This window comes from Neomonachus schauinslandi, chromosome 15 (assembly GCF_002201575.2).
Source record: "Neomonachus schauinslandi chromosome 15, ASM220157v2, whole genome shotgun sequence".
NCBI classification, from domain to species: Eukaryota; Metazoa; Chordata; class Mammalia; order Carnivora; family Phocidae; genus Neomonachus; species Neomonachus schauinslandi.
This window is the reverse complement of record NC_058417.1, coordinates 19,459,148-19,485,088: the sequence shown is the minus strand read 5'-3', so window position 1 is coordinate 19,485,088 and position 25,941 is coordinate 19,459,148. Positions and strand designations below refer to the sequence as shown.

General features: G+C 40.6%; 1 protein-coding gene across 1 annotated transcript; it reads left to right on the top strand.

The window, feature by feature from the left end:
* Positions 1-194: 194 nt before the first annotated feature.
* Positions 195-25,941, top strand: UTP6 (UTP6 small subunit processome component). The gene is made up of 19 exons (XM_021704026.1): positions 195-415; positions 1,859-1,943; positions 4,551-4,592; positions 5,018-5,110; positions 5,814-5,861; positions 6,302-6,365; positions 8,719-8,837; positions 10,349-10,426; positions 11,201-11,282; positions 11,785-11,866; positions 12,733-12,917; positions 13,683-13,762; positions 14,140-14,217; positions 16,777-16,956; positions 18,747-18,827; positions 19,033-19,142; positions 20,140-20,206; positions 23,341-23,413; positions 24,331-25,941. Exons 1-19 carry the CDS (start codon positions 324-326, stop codon positions 24,486-24,488), a joined length of 1,797 nt encoding a protein of 598 aa, XP_021559701.1. The 5' UTR covers positions 195-323; the 3' UTR covers positions 24,489-25,941.

The window sequence follows — 25,941 nt, the reverse complement described above, 5'->3', positions numbered from 1 at the left end:
CCCGCCCCCACGCCGGCTCCGCCCCGCCCCCACGCCGGCTCCGCCCCTCCACTCCCGTCCACGTGAGTAATCCTGCGTCGACCGGGTCCTCGCGGCAATCCCACAATCGGCCACAGAGAAGTGAAAGCCGCCGCGAGGGCCAGAGGGCCTTCTCCAGCGACGGAGGCTGTGGTGGCGGCGGAAGCGGAAAAGGCGGGACCTAGGGCGCACGTTGCGTCAGCACGTGCGAGCGCTAGGGCTGGGTCTCCGGAATAGAAGGTGGGCTTTTCTTTCCTTGCTTGGCGGTTGAGAGGTTCGTTGGTGGGTTGTAGAGTTGTGACCTCATGGCGGAGATAATTCAGGAACGCATAGAAGATCGACTCCCCGAATTGGAACAGCTGGAGCGCATTGGACTGTTCAGTCATGCGGAGATTAAGTGAGAGAGAGCTGAGGAAGTGGAGGGGCTGGGGCGGGCTGAGGGGAGGGGAGGGAGTGTGGCGGGGGCAGGGATGCGAGGGGCACTTAATTGGGCTTATTTTTCTTAATCTGGCAGAAGCCCATTTTCATATTTTGTTGATGCCCAGAATTTCTCCTTCGATGCAAGGTGGTCTGTCCACTCACCCACCAAACGTCTGACAGCTCTTCATGGAACCAGTTCTTAGGGCTATAAAGGTGATAAAACTAGGATGCCTACCCATCAGGAGCTACCTGCCTTGTGTGTGCTGGGGGAGACAAATTAAACACTTTGCTTACGGTGCAGCGTACTGTACGTTGATTGTACTAGAGTGTACTGCCCTAGAGATGCAAAGAGTGCTGTTGGAGCCCAGGAGGAGTGGTTAAATCTTTCTAATAAGACTTGAAGATGGGGACTATTTAATTCAGTTTCGTGTTCTACCCCAGGGCTTGGCCAACAACGTCTGGCACATGGTTGGCATTCAGTAATTTGTTAGAATTAAGTTGAATATTTTTTAATGGTTTTCTGCATTTTACAATGGTTGTGAATGTAGTGATGTGACTGTGGGAGCCTTAAACATTTGTTAGTGAAATGGAACATAGCAATGTGGAGTCTTAATGAGTGTTCAATAAATGTTATTATTATTATTTTTTTGAGATTTTATTTATTTATTTGACAGAGCACAAGCAGGGGAAGCAGGAGGCAGAGAGAGAGGGAGAAGCAGGCGCCTACTGAGGAAGGAGCCCAATGCAGGGCTCGATCCCAGGACCCTGGGATCATGACCTGAGTAGAAGGCAGATGCTTAACCGACTGAGCCACCCAGGCACCCCTGTTATTTTATTATTACTGTTAACTAAAGATAGTTATTAGTCTTGCACATCTTGCGTTAAATTCTTCTAATATACACATGTTGTGTTCTCTCTAGCTAAATACAGTGAATCTCTTCCCTGTGAGTCCTTTGTAGTGTTAATAAACCTTCCTAGGTAGAAACAGTAGGGACAATCGAGGTCTTTTTTTTTTTTTAGTCTCCATGTTGAAAACTCAGAAGTAAGAGGAGTTTAGAAAAGATACTTGATTATTATTAAAACCTAAGTGACCAGAATTTGGAGGAAAGTAAATCTTTACTAGTATCACATAAAAATACTGTAAAGTACTTAACATTATTTGCTTTGGTTGTGGGAATGTCAGTGGTCCTGGCAGTCTATTAAGATGATTTTCATGGAAGTTTTAAAATACATCTTGATGCCCCTAAGCACACAGAAGTAATCACATAAGAGAATACTTGCTTATGAAGGATAATTATTTGGGCATTTCAGGTTTTGGCAAATGGGTTTTAAATATATTAAAAATAAACTTAAAAAACCCCCAAAGTTCTTTAACTTATGCTCTTTTCAACTGTTACATCTTAAATGGCTTTCTCCTCAGGGCTGTCATTAAAAAGGCTTCGGATCTGGAATATAGAATACAGCGAAGAGCTCTTTTTAAGGAAGACTTTATCAATTATGTTCAAGTAAGTGTATAAGTTCATTACATTTTAATCCCTTCACAAATTTTAAATCAGTTCTAGAATGATGAGCTTGATTCAGATTTCTGTAAAATTCTAGAATTGACAATTAAATGGTAATTTTTGACCAGGAATAAAGGTGATTTAGGAATAACTATAGCTAAGGCTATAGTCCTTGGCAAACTGAACTTTTTTTTTTTCTTTTATAGTGTTAGTAAATCAGGTACTGCCAAATATATTGTGTATCAGGATGTCAGCAAGAGAATTGACTTACTATTTCTTGTGGGTTGGGGGGAGGAGAGTGGGTTTGATGACAATAGATGGTTGGAAAGTTAATATTTATGTGTCTGTAAGTCTGCTACCTTAGAAAGAGGTATGCTGCAAATTCTTCAGTACTATAAATAGATGGAAGATTTGAGTGAATATAAAGTATATATGCTGGACCAATTTTCAGATGGAGAATAGCTAATATGTTGGATGATAAACTCTAGCTTCAGAACCCAGTAGTAAGATGAAATGTTACAATACTGAAGATTCTGACCTTAGATTTAACAAAACAACAGGTGAACAAGTGCGACCTGGCTATGAATCCTATATTTGGAAGAGGTTTGAGAGCTCATAGTAGTTTGCTAAATCAAAATGAGCCAAGAGCATATTACATCAAAAAATATAATCTCTATGTCAACTAAACTTCAGTAATAAGTTTTAGTTTTTTTTTTAAGATTTTATTTATTTGACAGAGACACAGCGAGAGAGGGAACACAAGCAGGGGGAGTGGGAGAGGGAGAAGCAGGCTTCCTGCAGAGCAGGGAGCCTGATGTGGGGCTCCATCCCAGGACCCTGGGACCATGACCTGAGCCGAAGACAGATGCTTAATGACTGAGCCACCCAGGCGCCCCCAGTAAAAAGGAAAAAGGGAAAGAATAATCTAATTGACTCTATAACAAAAGTAGAGTGTTGGGCAAGTTAGCTGAGGACATTGCAAACAGTAGGCATTGAGAAGATATTAGTTTGAAAAAAAGTGTTTTGCACTTATCAGACCATGCCTAGAGCATTGTGTTAGGCTTGAGACTACATTTTTTTTTTTTTTTTAAAGATTTATTTGTTAGAGGGAGAGCATGAGTGTGGGGAGGGACAGAGGGAGAGGGAAGTAATTTTTTTTTTTTAAGATTTTATTTATTTGTTTGACAGAGAGACACAGTGGGAGAGGGACCACAAGCAGGGGGAGTGGGAGAGGGAGAAGCAGGCTTCCCACTGAGCAGGGAGCCTGATGTGGGGCTTGATCCCAGGACGCTGGGAATATGACCTCAGCCAAAGGCAGATGCTTAATGACTGAGCCACCCAGATGCCCCGAGAGGGAGAGAATCTTAAGCACACTTCCCCCTGAGTGTGGAGCCCAATATGGGGCTCGATCTCATGACCCTGAGATCATGACCTGAGCTGAAATCAAGAGTCGGACGCTTAACTGATTGAGCCACTCAGGGGCCCTGAGACTACATTTTAAGAACTTTTTTTTTTTTTAAGATTTATTTATTTATTTGAAAGAGATAGAGCATGGGGGTGGTGGGGAAAGGCAGAGGGAGAGGGAGGGAGTCCCAAGCAGACTCTGTGCTGAGTCCAACCCCACAACCCTGGAATATTGACCCGACCTGAAACTAAGAGGCGGACACTTAACTGACTGCACTTCCCAGGTGCCCCTCTTCTTTTTTTTTCAAGTTTATTTATTTAAATAATCTCTACACCCAACGTGGGGCTGAAACTCATGACCCTGAGATCAAGAGTCATGTGCTCTTCCGACTGAACCAGTGGGAATCTTTTAAGTGTTATGATTTTGATAACATGCATTTTTTGTATCTAAGATGTTTATAACCATGCTAATGCATGGATTTATGAGTTTTGCAGATATAAGGTGAATTTTCAGTGACTGTTAAGACATTTACTACAAATTATGCTTGATAGCAGGTTATCTTGTTTTATATTCTTTTTTATTTTTAATTAAGCTGTCTGCCCAATGTGGGGCTTGAACTCATTACCTGGAGATCAAGAATTGCATGCTGTACTGACTGAGCCAGCTAGCTGCCTCAATCTTGTTTTATTTATTTATTTGTTTTTTTATTTTTTTTAGAGAGCGAGTGAGAGAGCGAGAGCATCCAACCGGGGGGTGGGGGGAGTACGGGGAGAAGGAGACAATCTTACGCAGGCTCCACACCCAGTGCAGAGCCTGATGTGGGGCTCAGTCTCATGATCCTGAGATCATGACCTGAGCTGAAATCAGGAGTCAGTTGTTTATTTATTTATTAAAAGATTTTATTTATTTGACAGAGAGAGACACAGCGAGAGAGGGAACACAAGCAGGGGGAGCGGGAGAGGGAGAAGCGGGCTTCCCGCTGAGCAGGGAGCCAAATGCGGGGCTCGATCCCAGGACCCTGGGATCATTACCTGAGCTGAAGGCAGACGCTTAACGACTGAGCCACCCAGGTGCTGCCACCCCCAATCTTGTTTTATGTTCTTGATTTTTATTTATTTTATGATTTTAGCTAAATGTATTTCCTGTATTTAAAAGGTTATAAATGTTAATTGTTTTCTCTTTTTTTGTATGTTTTTTTCCCATAGTATGAAATTAATCTTTTGGAGTTGATTCAGAGAAGGAGAACTGTAAGTAGATATTCTGGAAGTTGGAAAAATTTAAATATTTTATTTATTTGAGAGTGAAAGAGTGCGAGAGAGAATGAGCAGGGAGAGCGACAGAGGGAGAGGGAGAAGCAGACTCCCCACTGAGCAGGGAGCCCGATGTGGGGCTTGATCCCAGGATGCCAGGATCATGACCTGAGCTGAAGGCAGACGCTTAACGATTGAGCCACCCAGGCACCCCTGGAAGCTGGAAAAATTTAGAATTAAGCAGCGTGGCTCTGTAGCTAGAACTTCGGTTTGGGAAGCAGTTGGTACTGATAAATTGTGTGGTGATGTGCTCATAATGGATATTTGTGATTATTTGTTTTATCACCAGTATTGTTTAAGATTAAGAATATTGCTGTGGATAAATGTGATTAAATTGAGGCTTTGTGTATGTCCTTTCTTAGCGCATCGGCTATTCATTTAAGAAGGATGAGATTGAGAATTCCATTGTACACCGGGTACAAGGTGTCTTCCGACGAGCTTCAGCAAAATGGAAAGTAAGTGATCAGAACATCTTTAATTATAAGAGATGTGAAGATATGTATTTTATATACTGTGATTTCAATATTCAAGTGCATTATTTATACTTGGGTGTGTCAATGTTTAACCGAATTATAATATCATTGTTTGAAACCACTTACCAAACCATTAAGAAAATTGATCTCATTACCTCACCGTTATTCTTTGAGGATGGTACTGAAAATGGTAGATTTGATACGTAATTAAGGATTAGAAATTTGGGATTTGTTTGGATAAATCTCTAAGTGAGGTACACCAAAGACTTGGAGGTAGAAGATGAATGGTTAGAGTAGGGGCAGGACCTCACTCACTTGATATTCTTCAAGTGGGCTCTGGGACTGGGATATAGTATATAGAGAATACTTTGGATCTTGGGAATGACAAATTTTGGGTTACTACCTCTGATTGAGACCATTTAAGAGCTGCACTGAACACACTGGGTAGACAACACCTTTTGTCTTGGTGCATGGTAGGTGGGAGTGGTGGCCAGATGGAGTTACCATGTTTAAGAGATCTAGGGCCTCAGTGAGGAAAAGCCTAATAGGCTGAGCAATGTGTTACCACATTGGCCTTTCTGAAATCTACCTCTGTTTCCAAAAAAAAAAAAAAAAAAATTAGTGCAAAATTGTATTATATATAAATTTAAAATTCACGCAGCTCACTACATTGCTTTTCTTGCAGGATGATGTTCAACTTTGGCTATCCTATATAGTCTTTTGTAAGAAATGGGTGAGTATTGGGCAGGTGTGTCTTGCTTCCTTATTCCTTCTTTCAGTTAGTCTGCCTTTTAAGTCCCACAGTTGGTTACTGAACTCCATGTTTTCTCCAAAGTTGTAGGGTTAGCAAGTGGGAAAAGAACCCAAGAAGGCTGAACTTCAGTATAATCTTTGTATATCTGAATGACTATGTAAATGGTTTCTAAGGCAGAAAATGATCTTTATGTGTGTATTTCTTCAGTAAAGTTGAAAATTTTTAGATATTTAGGATGTTTACATGTAGTGGTTTAGGTAGAAGAAAACCATGAATGTATCTGTATTTATACGTCCCTACAGCAGGAGATCTTGCCCCATTGGATTTTAAGTTAGTAAGGAAACAGTACCAGATCATTTAGAGATTAGTAACAATGATTTCACTGGATAGGAAGTAGAATTGCTTTTTCTCTTTTACAGGCTACCAAAGCTCAACTTAGCAAGGTATTTTCTGCCATGTTGGCCATTCATTCAAACAAACCAGGTATGGTGAGATCCTCATCAGTTTTTCTTCTACCTTTTATTTTATTTTATTTTTTAAGATTTTATTTATTTATTTGACAGAGAGATAGTGAGAGCAGGAACACAAGCAGAGGGAGTGGGAGAGGGAGTAACAGGCTTCCCGCTGAGCAGGGAGCCCGATGCGGGGCTTGATCCCAGGACCCTGGGATCACGACCCGAGCCAAAGGCAGACGCCTAACGACTGAGCCACCCAGGCGCCCCCTCTTCTACCTTTTATGTAGACTCAAGCTATTTTGGAATTTACTTTGCTTAATAAACCTACAATATCATTTTGAGAACTTGAGCATAGGTACTTGGCCTTAACACTTTTGGTTTCCAAATAGCTGCCTCTTAGTTCATCCCTGCATATTGTGTACCACTTATTGCGTCAGGTATTGTATTTGTGGGTAAGAAGGACTAAGTTTCTTCTTACTTATTTGTTTGTTTTTAAAAGTATTTTATTATTTTTTTAAAGTATATTATATTATTTTATTTTTTTAAAGATTTTATGTATTTATCTGACAGAGAGAGACACAGTGGGAGAAGGAACACAAGGAGGGGGAGTGGGAGAGGGAGAAGGAGGCTTCCCGCCGAGCAGGGAGCCTGATGCGGGGCTCGATCCCAGGACTCTGGGATCATGACTTGAGCCGAAGGCAGATGCTTAAAGACTGAGCCACCCAGGCGCCCCTTATTTTTTGTTATTTATTTATTTTTAAAAAATATTTTATGTATTTATTTGGCAGAGACACAGAGAGAGAGGGAACACAAGCAGGGGGAGTGGGAGAGGGAGAAGCAGGCTTCCTACCAAGCTGGGAGCCCGATGCGGGGCTCGATTCTAGGACCCTGGGATCATGACCTGAGCCGAAGGCAGACGCTTAACGACTGAGCCACCCAGGCGCCCCAATTTTTTGTTATTTTTTTAAAGGAAGCTCTACATGCAGGGCATCTGGATGGCTCCGTCTGTTAGGCATCTCCCTCTTTTTTTTTTTTTTTAAGATTTTATTTATTTGAGAGAGAACACATGAGAGGGGGAAGGGTCAGAGGGAGAAGCAGACTCCCTGCTGAGCAGGGAACCTGATGTGGGACTTGAGCAGGGAACCTGATGTGGGACTTGATCCTGGGACCCTGGGATCATGACCTGAGCCGAAGGCAGACGCTTAACGACTGAGCCACCCAGGCGCCCAGTACATAATTTTATAGTGGAGGTGCTGCAGTGCCTATTCTCAAGTATTAGGCTCAACCAGGTTCACACAGTACAGGCTACATTTGGCACCAGTTAATTCAGAAGGATGCAGCAGGACAGCATTAGGTGTGTATCTTTAGTAGAGTACTCTTAGCAGTTAGGAGGCTGGTCTCTGTTTCCCAAGATGACAGTTCAGGTATGAGGGAATGAGATCACACGAATGGGTCGAGGAGCCACTCTGGCTTGGAAGACCTATGGATGGGCATAGCTTCCAGGGATCCTAGAAAGGACTGTGCTCAATTTCAGGAGTCACATGTTCAAGAAAGCCCAGAGCATTGCTCTCTCTCGTTCACAACCCTTCTAGTCCAGACGTGGTTACCAACCATAAGTCGTTTTTACCAAAAGAAATCTTATCTGGTGACATAGCTGACTTTTTTTTTTTTTTAAAGATTTTATTTATTTATTTGACAGAGACACAGCGAGAGAGGGAACACAAGCAGGGGGAGTGAGAGAGGGAGAAGCAGGCTTCCTGCTGAGCAGGGAGCCCAATGTGGGGCTTGATCCCAGGACCCTGGGATCATGACCTGAGCCGAAGGCAGATGCTTAACGACTGAGCCGCCCAGGCACCCCGACATAGCTGACTTTTATTAAGTTTATTAAGTTGGGAAATAGCTCGAGTGTTAAGGTTAATTTCTTATGTAGAAAGACAAAGGTTTTTGATTTTTATTAAGCCTTTATTCCCAACAGATGTGGTAAAAAATTTATTTTTAAAATTGAGCCATTCAAAAAAAATCATGAACTATTTAATAATAAAGCAAAAGAATGAAATATTTTTATTTCATTGATTCTAAAATGCATAATTTTCCAGCATTTTCACACTTTTAAAATTTGTATGTGACTTATAATGATGTTGACTTCAGATTGGATGAGGCACATAAGTATCCACGGATACTATCATTTACGTCTTTGGTTCAGACTACTCTAAATAAAGCAGTAATACTTTACAGTTAACCACTAGAAACAGTCTCCATCCCCTTTCTCTTTTGGTAAGATTAAAAAAAAGTTCTTTTAAGTATTAAAATTGGAACATTGATCTTTTTTGGTCTGACTCGGTCGACTTACTGAAATGAAGTCTGATGTTTTTCATTTATAGCTTTGTGGATTATGGCAGCCAAATGGGAAATGGAAGATCGCTTGTCTTCAGAAAGTGCAAGACAGCTATTTCTTCGAGCTCTGCGCTTTCATCCAGAGTGCCCGAAACTTTATCAAGAAGTGAGTTGTGTACCTGTAAGATAAGAGAGTGATGTCTGAGTTTTGGTCCTTTATGGACATACATTCTTTATTAAGTTAAAAAAGACTCTGATTTATGGAGGATAGGGATAAGTAGGGATTGCTGCTGGAGAAAAGGGGTAACAAAGATATTTCTTGGCCATTAATAGGTGTTGACCATGTGCAACTTCCATCTTGTTAGTGAGAGATGAGAACTCTGACCTACCCATTATGGTTGGGAGGGGTAGGGAACTGGACCCTACCTTTTTTAGTTGTGGGGCCAGGGTTCAGCCATCTTTATACGTTTTTTTTTTTTTTTTTTTAAGATTTTATTTATTTGTGAGAGAGAGAGAGAGAGAGCGCACAAGCCAGGGGGAGGCGGCAGGCAGAGGGAGAGGGAGAAGCAGGCTCCTCGCTGAACAAGGAGCCCAATGTGGGTCTTGATTCCAGGACCCTGGGATCATGACCTGAGCCGAAGGCAGACGCTTAACTGACTTAGCCACCCAGGCACCCTGAATCTTTTTTTTTTTAAAGATTTTATTTTAGGGGTGCCTGGGTGGCTTGGTTGAGCGACTGCCTTCGGCTCAGGTCATGATCCTGGAATCCCGGGATCGAGTCCCGCATCGGGCTCCCTGCTCGGCGGGGAGTCTGCTTCTCCCTCTGACCCTCCCCCCCCCTCATGCTTGCTCTCTCTCATTCTCTCTCAAATGGATAAATAAAATCTTTAAAAAAAAAAAAGATTTTATTTATTTTAGAGAGAGCATGCATGCATGCATGTGAGCGGGAGGAGGGACAGAAGGAGAGGGGAGAATCTCAGGCTGACTCTGCACTGAGTGCGGAGCCAGACACAGGCCTTGATCTCATGACCCTGAGATCATGCTCTGAACAAAGTTCCTTTTTATGCCCTGAGCTGAAACCAAGAGTTGGACGCCCAAACGACTGAGCCACCCAGGTGCCTTACGGTATAAACATTTTTTAAGAACTTGTTATTTTCACATGTCTTGTAACGTGAAGTTCAAAGTACTAAAAATTCTGGGGATGTCCAAGTTTACATGTTAGTTGTGCATGAGTTTTTGTTCATAATGTTTGACGGTAAATATTTGCCATTGATTTTTTATTTTGAAATAATTATAGATTGACAGGAAATTATGAAGATAGTACAGTGAGGTCCTGCATTCTACTAATCAATTTCTCCTGATGGTTGCATTTTATAAAATTACATAATATGAAAATCAGGAAATCAGCATTGGTATGATGTGTCCATATGGTTCTATGTCATTTTTTTTTACATGTGTAGATTTGTGTAACCACTACCACAATCAAAATACAGAGCTGTTCTACCATCACAAAGATCTCCTTCCTTATAAATGTTTGCTAGTTTCATAACAAAATATTATACTACTCCTAGACTTTCCCAGATCTGATACTTAATGGGTGTAAAATGACATCTTATGTATTTCTGATAAAAAGAAATTATTTCCAAAGGTTTTTAGTTTATTTTTTCCCTTGTGTAGTACTTTAGAATGGAGTTGATGCATGCTGAGAAATTGAGGAAAGAAAAACAAGAATTTGAAAAAGCCAAAATGGATGTGGTAAGATCCGAGTGTGTTGTTCCATGTCAACAATTTGTAGTGTTCCGAGCCTGCTTAGGAGTAAGAGAAAATTTTTGGAAGGTATTTTTGTTCCCAATTTAATGTCTTATTTTGAAACTTTAGAGTTGATTTAATTAAATGGGCTTATTAATAAAAATGGAATTTTGTGCTTTAAAAATAGACATTTGGAGTAATTGAAGTAGTCCTCAAGATTATTTATTACTGATGGAATGGTAAATGGTCTTCTTTAATACTTTATAGTTTCATTAAATGACATACTAATCAGTTGAAGGAGTTTCAGGGGGGGTTATGAAATCTGTGGTTCCTAGCCTTCTTTCTTTTTTGTTTTATACAATTTTTTTGGTGTCAGTAATTTTAAAGAAGTTTTAGAATGTTAGAGCTGGAAAAGGAACTTTGCTATCATCTGTTATTGTGGTTTCCAGCTGTGAACTTTTTTATTCAAATAAGAGTTGACACATAAGGATAAGCAAGGTGTGTAAATTCTCACCTGTTTGGGTCTAAGTAGAGAGTCCGACCTTAAGCCGTGTGATCTTGCTATCACTCTAGGAGCCTGAGAGAACTTTCACTGTGGAAGTTCAGTGGTCTGGTTCAAGCTGCACATTTTACAAGTGAGGGAACTGGCCCAGAGAGAGACGTGTTTTGCCAGAGGTCATACATATGGCACAGGTAGTCTAGGAGTGTTAATTTTCATCCTGGTGCTTTTTCTAGTTACTGGCCTATCTGTTAAGTTATGTTTAATATAATACACTTTAGGGGAATCTTGATTATCCTGAAGAAATCCTTAAGGGCGAGTTGGCACGGATCATCTACAAAAATTCTGTAAGCATAATTAAAGGTACGCATATTTTGAAATTTTATTTATGATGGGAGAGTGAAACATTCTATTTATAATAAGAAAGACCTTTAGCTAATTTGGAAATTTTCTGTTAGAAATTCTGTTAGACTGTGCATAAAAATTCTGTACGAATAGTGTTCTCTTTCTTTAAGAAAAGGTTGATTGCCCCTTAGGATATACTTGAACATTTCAGTAAGTTTATTGAGTACTTTAGTCACGGGGGGGGTGTTGAAAAGAAACAGGTGATTTAGAACATTTCTTTATATTGGGAAGAAGTTTAGAAGAAAGGAAGAACTTATGAATACTCCCGAATATCAATAATGGTTTTGATTGTGTAGTGGGTGCTTTGTTTATCTGTTTTGTCCTATTTCTCAATTAAAACCCCAAAACAAAAGAACTCTAGCATATAAGAAAGTAGTACTTTCTTATAGAAGAAAGTGGTACTTTAGAGTAAAATGGTACTTGAGAGTCTTACTCCTCTCCCCCACTTTTTAAATTTTAGGTGCAGAATTTCATGTGTCACTGCTTTCAATTGCACAGCTATTCGACTTTGCCACAGATCTGCAAAAAGAAATTTATGATGAGTAAGTAAAGTCATGGAAAGGTGAATATGTTTATTTCTAATCTTGTGGTAAAAGTTTGAGATTGGGTGTTTAGAAAGGGGGAGAGAAGTTACCACGCTAAATCCTTGGAAGAAAGCAAAGTTTTAGGACTGTTGTATCGTAGTAAGTTATATAAAAAAATAGATTGCTGGAAAAGTTGTTTGACACCCTTATGGGCTTCCCTTGGGAAATAGTTTGCCTTTATTCAGTAACAGATATCCTACAGCTTATATCAAAATGTATATTCCTGCTTTGCTGGAATGTCTTTTGTCCATAAAATGAGAGTGGTCCTTGTGAATGTTTATAGTTGATTGCTGCAGGTAATTTTATTCTTTAATGTTTGAGCGTATGGTTTGAGAATTATTTGCAGCCTACCTTATGAGTACTTCACTCTTATGTAGCACCCCTTACTTTCACAGGAGATAAAATAGAACTTGGATCAGTTTGCTCTTCGGATTTTTCAGGGCTTTGGTAGAGGATTAGGTTGTGCTTTTTCTTTGCCTCTATTATAGAAAATCAAGAGCCTGGATATAATAAGGTTCTCCAGGGCTTGAAGAGAATTGTCTTGTCACACATACCTATTGATTTGACTTTGAGAGCTAACTAAAAGTAACATTTGAGAATGATATCTAAAACATTCTGAAACCTAATGTGGCACAACTCTGATCGATTGACAAAATTTATATGGTGAGTGTGAAGCTATCTGGAGAGCCTAGTGGGGAGTTGTCTCGTGGTAGTGGAATTGTTAAAGGGGTGTCCTGGGTCTGTTTTTAGAGCATAGGGAACTGTCTCTGATATTCTGAGTTAGTCTCATGTCATAGGGCTGACACGAGTAAACTACTTTGCAGCCTTCAGGCTCTGCACACAGATGACCCTCTTACTTGGGATTATGTGGCACGGCGAGAATTAGCGATGGAGATGCAGCCAGCCGGAGAGCAGCCTGCCACGAAACAAGCCAGAGCAGTGGAGGTGGGCCGGAAGGAGGAGAGGTGCTGTGCTGTGTATGAAGAGGCAGTAAAGACTCTCCCCACAGGTGAACTTCGCCAGACCTTGGTGTGGTATACAAGTGGTAGTATTCACAAATGTGAAACCAAAGCTTCTGTTTCTGTTTCCAAAATCAGTTTTCAGGAATCTTTCTGTGGTAGTTGACCATGTGCCTGGCTTTCCAACTTCTTGTTTGCTGGTGGAAGATGGAGCTTTTATGACTTTCCTCGACAGTAGTGATGTTTATGTTCATCTGTTTGGGGGAGATGATACTTAGGAAATAGTAATTCAGAAGATTGTCCTTCCCTAATTATCTTTTGACACAGATTTATTTTCAGATTTTGTAATATGGGAGTATTAAGGTAGAAGGGATATATAACATGGATGAGGCTTTTATTTATTTTTTTTTTAAAGATTTTATTTATTTATTTGACAGAGAGAACACAAGTAGGCAGAGTGGTAGGCAGAGAGAGAGGGAGAAGCAGGCTCCCCACTGAGCAGGGAGCCCGATGCAGGACTCGATCACAGGACCCTGGGATCATGACCTGAGCCGAAGGCAGACGCTTAACTGACTGAGCCACCCAGGCACAGGCGCCCCCGAGGCTTTTACTTTTTATATGTGGTTACTCAGTTGCTTTTCCCCCCAGTGTTTGAGATGTTGATTGGCTGTAATGGGAATAACTAGTTTTTTTTTTTTACAAAACTAGTTTAAATTCTTCTTCTGGGGAATCTTTCCTTCACAGAAAAGATGTATGATGACTGTTAAACAGAGAGACTGGCGATCTGATCAGTGTAATCTCTCTGACTTTTCCAGAGGCCATGTGGAAGTGTTACATCAACTTCTGCTTGGAAAGGTTCACTAAGAAGACCAGCAGTCAGTTCCTCAGAGAGAGGGTAAGGGACTTAAGTTACATGCTTATAGTGGCTGACTAGAAAGTGACTGTTTTCTGGAAGAAGAGCAGACACATGGCTCCTTTGGGGCCTGGGACAGCTTCCAAGAGCTTCATGCTTAAGTTCTTTCTCTTTGTGGGTGACCTAGTCATTCTAAAGGTCTGAGTCTGCTGCATCCTTATTCGGGCCACCTGGTTAGGAGGCGCTCTCTTACTGGACTGTGCTTGGTGCCGCTTTTTGGCTGGTCTAATCATAAGTGAAACCACTTCAAGTTCCTTCTCTCTGTTTTCAGAAATGTGCAAAACTGCACTTGTTCCTGTCAGAGGCCAAAGACCCCTACTGGGATGTTATAACGAACTGAAGGATTTTTCTGATTTCAGAGGCTGGAAAGAACCATGATGGCATTCAGGAAGGCACATGAACTCAGACTTCTACCAGAATTCCAGTACAAGCAGTGGGTAAGGACACATTCACTGCCAATAACACATACTTAATTCCAGTTGGTTCCTGCTGGTGTCATGTGTTTTTAATATATAGTTATATGACTAAGCCCATTTGGAAGTTTGGAATGGAAGACGTAGAGACATTACATTTGTCTCTCAGTATTTGGTGTATGCCAAAAGTGAAGTGTGTACCAGTAAAGGGAGGAATGTTATATAGTGGGAATCACTCAGAATAAGGAGTCACAAGTTGGATTTATTTTGTCTCCCCATCCATCTTTTCCTGAACATCCTTTTCCTGAATGTATGCCTGACCCAGAATAACAATTGGTGTGGTAACAATAAAGACAAATTAGATGTGTTCCTATGTTTCAGAAGCTGATATTTTAGTAAGAAGCTTATTAACCCATCCCTGCTCTCTGGGGTGGGTAAGGATTATTACGGCAACCAGGATAATGTGCTGAAGGAATACGTAGTCTAGATCGGGTTTTGTCACTTAATAGCTAGGTGACTTGGGCAAGCCACTTAACCTTTCTGAGTTTGTTTACTTGATTTTAAAATAGTGATAGTTATCTTTTTTTTTTGCCAGCTCACAAAGTTCTTGACATGTACAGAAATGTTCATACGTTAACATTTAAAAAATACTTTTTACATATAGCTAGGTAATGCGTATACTAGTTTGCTGTATTATACCAGGACTGAGATACCCTTTTCCCATTATGGCATCTATTTGGGAAAAATCCCAGGCTTGGATGAGTTCAGCTGCTCCCATTTGAGCTATTGAATACTGGCAGGACAGTCACCCCCTATAAATTTAGGTGGACTTTGCTTTGAGTATTGCTGTGGCAGCCCTGCTCTCTTTCTGTAGTGACTATTTGGTCATTCACCACTCTGGCTATTCAGACATCCTCTGCTCCCCAAATCTCTGATGCTGCCCTTCCTAAGCCTACTGCCTCATTTACCTCATCACTCTGGTGCCCTTGCCTTTAATGAGAGCTGCTCAGTATACTGCCTCTAAACTTAAAATGCTTAGCTGATTCCTACATCCATCGTTTTTCCACATTATTCTCCACAGAATGAGCTTTAAAAACCGATCAGATTATTCTGTGGCTTCCACTGTCCTTTGGATAAAGCTGGTCATTCTCCCTAATACAGCTTGGCCTCACTTGCCAGTTCTCTAGTATACATTCTACCCCTTCAGCCATGTTGAACTTGGATTTCCTTTTGTATCCTTATGAGAACATAAGCTGTCTCTTATGCACATGCTTGTTGGGAGAGCCTTCTCTAACTAATGCCTACTCTTCTTAAGCCTAGCATAAATGGTGTTTTCTGTCTCATAGCTGCCATAGACCCTGTTGGGTGTTCCTGCTTTGTACTCTTATAGCATGTGATTCTTTTTTTTTTTTTAAAGATTTTATTTATTTGTCTGAGAGAGAGAATGAGAGAGAGAGAGCACATGTGGGGGGAGGGTCAGAGGGAGAAGCAGACCCCCTGCTGAGCAAGGAGCCCGATATGGGACTCGATCCCGGGACTCCAGGATCATGACCTGAGCTGAAGGCAGTTGCCCAACCAACTGAGCCACCCAGGCGCCCATAGCATGTGATTCTTTTTCTGTCAAGGCAAGTATCAGACCGTCTCTACTTCTAGACTTGAGGCCCTGGGGCAGTGGAGAACGTACCTGATTTCCTCATTATTAAATCTAGCATGTATAGCGAGCAATAAAAATGCTTGTCGAATGAGCAGACTACATATTGCCATTTATTTGCTGTTCCACAGTTTTTTAAAAATTGAATTGGTTTGGGGCGCCTGGGTGGCTCAGTCGGTTAAGCGGCTGCCTTCAGCTCAGGTCATGATCCCAGGGTCCTGGGATCGAGCCCCGCATCGGGCTCCCTGCTCGGCGGGGAGCCTGCTTCTCCCTCTCCCTCTGCCTACTTGTTCTCTCTCTCTATCTCTCTGTCAAATAAATAAATAAAATCTTAAAAAAAAAAAAAATTGAATTGGTTTTAGGTTTTTTCCCTCTTCTGTTAAAATAGTGTGGATTTAAGCATTTTAAACATGTAAGATTTTCTTCTGTGTTGGCTTATATTTGTTAAAATTTCCAAGTTTAAGATATGAACACTTCCATGACTCTTGTTACACAGTGTCAAATTACATTTCAGAAAAATGGTACCAGTTGATTGTGTGCCCAACTCCATTTGAATGAATAAACATGTTTCATTATCAACCCACAAATACTGGTTTTGTCTGATTTTTATATTCTGTTTGGTGGGTGTGGGTTTTATTATAGTGAACTATTAAAAACTTAACTTTCAATCTAAATTATTTAGGCCCTCTACTTTGTACGTCTTACCTATTTTTTGGTAGCCTTTAGGAATAAGAGCAGGCAATGGAAGAGAATTTGATTGTTTACTTTGTGCCTGTTTGGCAGCCATTGCCAAAGGTTAAGTGGAGATGATGTTGAAATCACTGCCTTAAATGAGGTCTTTTTTTGTCTCCCCACCCCCCACCCCACCCCACTCCACGTAGATGATCTAGCTTTCAGTGGATAATTTTCCAGTGATCCTTTGTCTTACCCAGATCGAGTTTTTGCTGCATCAGGACTTTTTAAAGGAAGCTCTGGAGGTAGCAGTAGCCGGGACTGAATCATTTAGAGACTCCGTGACGATGTGGCAGATGAAGCTGCAGGTGCTGATTGACTCTAAGAGCCCTGATGTAGCCGGGCTTTTTGAAGAAGCTTTTGTGCATCTGAAAGCCCAGGTCTGTGAGTTGGGTCTTTTGTATTTCATTGTGTTTGGGAAACCTTTTGAGACTGAGCCAAAGCTCATTTGAAGTGTGCTTGTCTGATGAGGGCTGGCCCCAGAGTGCATGTGTGCCTATATCAAGGGTCAGGAGTGGAAGAATTCCCTTCCATTTACTAGCCTATTTCTCATTTGTTATTTGAAAAATGACTAAATAAGGGGCGCCTGGGTGGCTCAGTCATTAGGCGTCTGCCTTCGGCTCAGGTCATGATCCCAGGGTCCTTGGATCAAGTCCCGTGTCAGACTCCCTGCTCAGTAGGAAGCCTGCTTCTCCCTCTCCCACATCCCCCTGCTTGTGTTCCTTCTCTCACTATCTCTCTCTCTCTGTCAAAAAATAAATAAAATCTTTAAAAAAAAGAAAGACTATATGAAATTCTCTATTTTATTTTGATATCTTATAAGTGAGAAATATTGAGTATTTTTCTCCCTTGCTTCCAAAGCTGTATTTAAGCCCAAGTTATGTATTTTATTTTTTTAAGTTTTTATTTACTTGAGAGAGAGAGAGAGCAGGGAGAGGAGCAAAGGGGAAGGGACAAGCAGACTCTGTGCCTAGTGCAGAGCCCAGTGCGGGGCTTGATCTCACGACCCTGAGATCATGACCTGAGCTGAAAGTAAGAGTTGGACACTTAACCGACTGAGCGACCCAGGCCCCTCCAAAGCCCGAGTTTTAAACAGACATATATATATATGTATATATATATATATATATATTTTTTTTTTTTTAAGATTTTATTTATTTATTTGTCAGAGAGAGAGCACAAAGCAGGGGGAGTGGCAGGCGAAGAGGGAGAAGCAGACTCCCCGCTGAGCAGGGAACCCAATGTGGGACTCCATCCCAGGATCCTGGGATCATGACCTGAGCCGAAGGCAGATGCTTAACTGACTGAGCTACCCAGGTGTCCCTAAACAGACACATATTTCTAAATCTTAAAGCTTTGCAGTCAATATTTTTTTAAAGAGATATTTATTTATTTATTTAGAGAGCAGAGGGGGAGGGGTAAGGGAAGGGAGAGGGAGACTCTCCAGCAGACTACTTGCTCAGCACAGGCCCAATTTGGGGCTCGGTCCGATAACCCTGAGCTTATGGCCTGAGCCAAAATCAAGAATCGGACACTTAACTGACTGAGTCACCCATGTGCCTTCTAGAATCTTTTTTTTTAAGATTTTATTTTTAAGTAATCTCTGCACTCAATGTGGGGCTTCAACTCACAACCCCAAGATTAAGAGTTGCATGCTCCTGACTGAGCCAGCCAGGCACCCCCTTTTATATTAGTAGGAAAAAAGTATTCTGGAAGTTAAAGTGGGGAAAAAATCTTAATTCTCATTTGTGTGTGTCTCTGGGGCATGAGTGAAGATCAGATAATTGAGTTTGGATTAAGTAGTACTTGTGTCGTAGGTCTTAGCAGAGATGTGACCTGGGTAGCTGTGGGTCTGACCAGCTATGGACACTTCATTGCTTAATTCACAGATAGCTGATGGTAATAACTGTAGGTAGTACTCCAACAGAAGGGTGCTAGTTTTGACAGGAGAGTGCTGCTTTGGGGGTCTTGGTCACAAGTCTGTCTGTGCTCTGGCAGGCCATCCCTGCTGGGCACTGAGAATTTGGTCATGGTGAGGACAGACTGGGAGTGAATCCGTATTTTACATATTGAGTATCTCAGTAGGAGCCTGTCTTTATGGTGACTAGTTTTCAGAGCATAGAGCTAAGCCATCAATTTCTAACTTTTTTTTCTTTCTCACTGTGACCAGGTTTGTCTGCCATTGTGGATTTCTTGGGCAGAGTGGAGTGAAGGTGCCAAAAGCCAAGAAGACACAGAAGCCATTTTTAAGGTCTAGGCCTTACGTTCTGAGTCTTGTGGTGGGTGGGGAATGAGCAGATAGGTTCACTAGTTGGCTAGTTTTAGGGTTATTTTTATAGCAGATGTTCCTAAAGCACTGTTAATTGAGCAGCCTGGGATGGTTCTGGGAAAATTTGTTCTGATATTTATAAATATCCTCATGTAGCTTGTGTCTTTTTTTTTTTTTTTAATTGTAGAAAGCTCTCTTAGCTGTCAAAGGTGCTAACTCAGTCACTCTGAAGGATAAGTACCTGGATTGGGCTTACCGAAGCGGTGGCTACAAAAAGGCCAGAGCTGTGTTTAAAAGGTGCTCACAAACTTTCATCACTGTTATTCGTCTCCCCACCCCACACTCAGCTTCCCATGCCCAGGTTATATGTATGGCAAACAGTATCTGAGGAAGTAATCCAAGAGATTTTTTTCAGAAAGTCTTTTGTTGAACAGTAAAAGCAGTTCATACCCGTTGGTGGAAAATTAAAAAAAGAGGGAGATAACTATTAACTCATTGTAATCAGGAGAAAAAAACATGCTTAATGTATCATTTAAAAACTTTGTTTTCGGGGCACCTGGGTGGCTCAGTTAGTTAAGCGTTTGCCTTCAGCTCAGGTCATGATCCCAGGGTCCTGGAATCAAGCCCCGCATCAGGCTCCTTGCTCAGAGGGGGGCCTGCGTCTCCCTCTCCGACTGCTTCTCCCCCTGCTTGTGCTTTCTCACTCTCTCTGACAAATAAATAAGTAAAATCTTAAAAAAACAAAAAAAAACCCTGTTTTTGCATGTTTGAGATTATACTATAATCACATTTTGTATACCGCTTTTGTTGGTGAACATTGCACTGGCCTTTTTCCTGTCAGTAATAGTTCTTCATGAACGTCATTCATTAGAAATAGCTGTGGGGATGTACCGTAGTTTAGATGGTCATAGTAATACTGCTTTGGTGAACATTTCTGCACAAATATTATTTGTTCATACTGGAAATTACTTCCTTAGAATATATTCTTAGAAGCGGAATTATTGGTCTCCTTCAGAAAGACCTTGAGATGCAGTAGAGGGAACTTTAAACTGTAAAAGTGGGGAAGAGGAGAACAGGAAGAAAACTGGGTAGGAAAGAGTTTGGTGGGGGTGAAGAGTAAGTCACTGGACACTGAAAGTGTTGAGAGTGACTGGTGGTCAAATCCAGTGTTTGTGGCCAGGTCTTTATTAAACCATGCGTTGTGGAGGCGCGGGCATAGGGATGTAGTTAGAGTCATGGGATGTAAGAGGCTTGTTGTCTCTTTGGACGATAACCGTTTTCTCCTTTTCTGTAGTTTACAGGAAAGCCGTCCATTTTCAGTTGATTTTTTCAGGAAAATAATCCAGTTTGAAAAGGAGCAAGTAAGTGTTCTATTCATTTCTTGTCTGGGAAAATGAACTGGTGGTTACTCTCCTATATGGCAGCATTTTTGTCATTTAAAAAGGTCTCATATATAGTATAAATTTCCGGTCCCCTCACCTAACCATTTTTTCATAGAGATGGTTAAGGAATGGTAATCAAGCAAAGAAGAGAAAGTCCATGTCTGGAAAATAGAAAACTCAGATGTCACCTCATAGAGGAAACCCTCCCTACCAGGTTGGGCGAGGTGCTGCTGCTCTGCCTCCGGAGCACCCTGTTTGTCTTTCGTATTGGGTCATGAAGTAGAGAGTAGGCAGTAACTGTTTCTGGTGTGGGTTTTTTTGTTTTTTGTAAGATTTGTTTATTTATTTTAGAAAGAGAGCGAGTAAGCATGTGTGCACAAGTTGGGGAGAGGGAAAGAGGGAGAGAACCTCCAACCAGATTCCCTGCTGAGTGTAGAGCCCAATGCAGGACTTGATCTCACTACCCGTGAGATCATGACCTGAGCCGAAACCAAGAGTTGGACACAACCGACTGAGCCACCCAGGTGACCCATGTTTCTGGTGTTTTTAACTGAACTTGTGAGTGAGGGAAAATACAGGAAGGTCTCCGTTTAAAAAATAATACACGAGGGGCACTTGGGTGGCTCAGTTGGTTGAGTGTCCAACTCTTGATTTCAGCTCAGGTTACGATCTCAGGGTTGTGAGATTGAGTTCCGTGCTGGGTATGGAGCCTACTTAAGATTCTTTCTCCCTCTCTCTCCCCCTCTGTGTCTCCTCACCGCTCTCTCTCAAAAAAAAAAAAGTGTAAAAAATAATACACGAAAATCCAAAGGTGTCTGTAATCCCATCACAGTAACTCAGCCAACCATATTTATTTTAATTTTTAGTTTACTTTCAAGTTTTTGTTTACGTGTATACACACAAGTTTTATTTCTGTCTTATGTGCCATGTGGAGGTTTTCTCTTACTTTTTTTGACTTAACGTTAATTTGTGAATACATTCCTGTGTTTTTCCATGGTTGTCATCTTGAACGGTTGTGGTGTTATTCTTAAACCCACAGTTTTAACTAGTCCATTACATATAGGTTGTTTCCCAGATTTTTGATACTGAAAACAAGAGTGCTGTAAACATTTTGTTTAGACAGCATTTTTTTCTTCTTTGGAATTCTCTTTTTGAGATGAATTTCTGGGACTGGAGAGAACAATCCTTTTTAATGGTTCTTTTTTTTTTTTTTTAAAGATTTTATTTATTTATTGGAGAAATACAGAGAGAGAGCTAGAGAGCACAAGTGAGGGAGAAGGAGAAGCAGGCTCCCCACAGAGCAGGGAGCCCGATGTGGGGCTCGATCCCAGGACCCTGGGATCATGACCTGAGCCGAAGGCAGACACTCAACAACTGAGCCACCCAGGCGCCCTTTAATGGTTCTTCATGTATTGTAAGACGGTCCTTCAAAAGAAGTGTACTTCTTTATAGTGATAATCAGGAATATCAGTATATTTATTTCCTCACACCCTCTCTAAATCTGCAGTTTTTCTTTATCTCCTTTATTTTGGTATTTTGATTGGTGTTTATTATTTTTACTTGAATTTTGAAAAATTACTAGTGAGGTTGAACTCTTATTTTTATAGTTTTAATCATTGTGTGGGTCATTTATCTGTTCTTGTTCTTTTCATACAAGAGGTAATACAGCGTAATAATTAATAACCAGGCTTTGGATTAATAAAATAATAGGTATGTGTCTTGGGCAGTTCTCAGCATTGGCATCTTCTTCCGTCAAGAAGGTCATAATACCTGTTTCAGGGATGTGCAGATTACAAGGCCAGGAGGGGGTACTACATAGAAAGCACTTTGCACAGTCCTGTGCACGTTATGAGCCCTTAACAAAGTGTGATTCTGTTCTTCATGCATGTGTATGATACGGAGTGAAGTTGACTTTCTGTAAAATAATATAGCCTTAGGGAAGAGAAATTTGAATGAGGAAATAGTTACTTGACTATACAAGAGTATTTTTAAACTGTAGAGGTTACTCTCCTTTGAAAATGAAGCAAAAGAGAATACATTTAAATGGAAATAGAAGTAAAGAATGAACATTTATTGATTGTAAAGTTAGTACCAGCTACTCTGCTAGGTTCATAATTAGTCAGCATTTTTTTTTTTTTTTTTAAGATTTTATTTATTTGACAGAGAGAGACACAGCAAGAGAGGGAACACAAGCAGGGGGAGTGGGAGAGGGAGAAGCAGGCTCCCGGCAGAGCAGGGAGCCCGATGCGGGGCTCGATCCCAGGACCCTGGGATCATGACCTGAGCCGAAGGCAGACACTTAACGGCAGATGCTTAACGACTGAGCCACCCAGGCGCCCCAAGTCAGCATTTTTTTTTTTTTTAAAGATTTTATTTATTTGAGAGAGAGAATGAGAGAGAGGAGGGTCAGAGGGAGAAGCAGACTCCCCGCTGAGCAGGGAGCCCGATGCGGGACTCGATCCAGGGACTCCAGGATCATGACCTGAGCCGAAGGCAGTTGCTTAACCAACTGAGCCACCCAGGCTCCCAAGTCAGCATTTTTTAATTGAATCCTTATAGTTGCTGTAAGAGATATCATTATCCTTCTTTAATGGGTGAGGAAACTTTTAAGGTCAGAGGATTTAAAAAACTCGGGGAAGATTATATAATTAGTATTTATATACTAATATAAATTTGGCTTCATATAAAAAGTTTTAAGGTGGACATAGCTAATATTTGCCGGGGCCCAGACACACAAAAGAAAGAAATCCTTAGCCACAGGGAGTAAACCTTCTCCATTTATTTATTTAAATTCTAGTCTTCCCTCAGGGCTTTCAAATGTATTTTCCTGTGAAGCTGCCCCTGTTCCCCCAACTGAGAATCAATTAGGCTTTTTTCCATGCTGCCAGAACAGAGTGCTTTTATCACCGTTTGACATTGACTTCACTCTGGTGAGTGCTGCATTTGACTTTTCTCTGGATAAGGTGAGAGCTAGGCTGTGTTCGTCCTAAACCCTGAGCCTTCTCCCCTTCAGATACCTAATAGGTGGTAGCTGTTTTAACAGTGTGGTGGAAAGAATTTGTGACATTATGAATTAGGCTTTTGAGGCAAGACTGTCTGATTATTTTTGTTAGGAATCCTGCAAGATGGCGAACTTAAGAGAATATTATGAGAGGGCTTTGAGAGAGTTTGGATCTGTAGATTCTGGTAAGTAAACTTCAGTTATAGACACATCTGTTTGCAGGTGTGGTCTGTAGCCCATCAGTATGGTTAGAACAGTGCTTAACTCTTTTTAGGTCATGGCCCTCTTTGAGAATAAAACTTATATCCTTGCCCTGCCTTCCCCCTTACTTTGTGTGTAAATACTTGCAGACATAATTTGGCTTATAACTTCAAGTTCACAAGGTCAAGAGTTTATGGTTCTTCCATTAAGAACTCTGGAGTAGAGAACAATTTGCTTGGTTTGGTTCTCTAAAAAAATGTGATATTTGTAAGGGAAAGGTTAGTGTAGGTCAGAGTAAAAGTGGGAGTGATAGGAAAGGGGTAGTGGGATGCTAACTGACATAAGTTGTCATTGGCTGTTGCCACACTGTCCTCATTTTTATAGGACTTGTGAAACATTTCTGGGTATAGGTATGTCATATAAAATCTGTTTACTTATGAACTCAGAAACAGTGTCTAGTAGTTAAACTTAGATTAAAAAAAAATACATTAGCTTTTACAAAGTTTTAGCAGACCTTCTGGTGAAATGAATGAAAATGGCATTTTTAATAAGCCAAGCAAGTTTTATTAGGCACATTTAGAGTGAATGTATTGAAGCTCAGTTTCACCTTGAAAGAGACTGAGCAAAATCCTCCCTCTAAAATATTTAGTATTTTTGGTGTATGAACTACATAGACTGTCATGATTTAAAGTGAAGTTTTCCACTTTAAAAAAAGTTTGATGTGCCTTAGTGTAAAGACGCTGAGAGAGGTATTGTTTCACTCAGGGCTCTAGGGAAATGACAGCAACAAGTTAAGTTTCTTAGAAATCTTACACTGAATCAATATTAAATAAGTTTACATGATAAAGTCTTGTCAATGATCTAATTGTATGTTTACAGTAATTTTTCGTTCCTTTTAAAGATCTTTGGATGGATTACATCAAAGAAGAATTGAACCACCCACTTGGTAGACCTGGGAACTGTGGACAGATCTATTGGCGAGCCATGAAAATGTTACAGGGAGAATCAGCAGAGGTTTTTGTAGCTAAACATGCAATGCATCAAGCTGGCCATTTGTGAGAAGAGGGAAAACACAGCCAACTTTGTGAAATAGTGTTATAAGCCCTCTGGCCAGATTTGTGTTGTGAGTTCTTCTGCAGTTTGTTAAGAGATTGCAGACAAGATGGCGGTCTGGTTTTTGGACATGCTTTAATTTTGTTAACTCGTTAATCTTTAATTCCAGAAAAGAGAATTGCTATTTAGTGGCCCAGAGGCTACTTGTTAAGGCCGGACTTACTGTAGGTCCTAAATGTTTTCCAAAATATATAGAAATCTTAAACTTGAGTTTCTTTTGTTACCCCTGGTCAAGAATGAGTATCTCTAATCTGGACCAAGGGGGCCAGTGAAAGTGGAGGAGAAAGTACAGTTCCATTTTTTCTTCTCTTCTTATTAAAAAAGTATACATGGTGTGCATTTGTTGTAGGAAACATGGAGTGAGCAGAATAATGTGGGGAAGAAAATAAAAGCATCCCGTAACCTCATCCTCTGGAGTTAAACTTATTTCCTTTATGAGAATTAGATTTATACTATTAGATCATTTACTCATTCATTCATTCATTAAGTGTTCATTATTAGCAGGAAAGAAGAGAAGCTTTTTGGGATGGAGGTAGGGGTTGGAGGAACAGGGCTGGACATCCCGAGAGAGCTTGTTGATGCCACAGAAGAGGATTCTGGGTATTGGGGTCAAAAGACCTTTGAGAGGATAAAGACATTATAAAAGTGTCTTCTATCCCTGGGACTGATCTTTAGAGAAGTGTCTACAGTGGGGAGGCCCAGCAACAAAAGGAGGGCAATGGGTAGGGAGTAGATGAGAGCAGCAGAGAAGGCCTTCAGAGGCAAAGGTGGAGGATGGCTTGGAGCAGAGAGGACATTCTGGGAGCAGGGGAGGCAACTGTTTGAATTTTACATCCTTTAACTGAATATTGATGTCACTGGGAGAAGCATTCAGTTTAGTTTGACTTAATATTGTTACACTTGTGTTATTTTTCCATGTCATTAAATAGCCTTAAAAACATTTAATGAATTTTTAACATTCTATTGTATAGATGAGCCATGACTTACTTTGCTAATCTCTTGTGATTGGACCTTGTCATTTCTAATTTTTTTCTTATAAATGCTGTTGATGAAGATTTTCATAAATCTTTGTCACATCCCTGATTATTTAGGAGATTGACATTTGATGGTAGAATTACTGAATTAAAGGATATAACTTTTGAAGAATATTGACATGCATTGCCAATCTGCAATGTATGAGAATACTTTGAAGCAGTGTAGGAGAATGTCAATACCTTTACCTGTATTGGGTATTATGTTTTAAATTTTTACCATTTGAATAGGTGAAAAGTGATATGTCATTGTTCTAATGTGCAATTTTTATATTAATGAAGTTAATGTGCTTTTCCTGGTTCTCTTGTTTTTTAATGTTGACTGTTTTCTAAACTTTTTTCTTACTAATTTGAAAGAATTTTTTAAA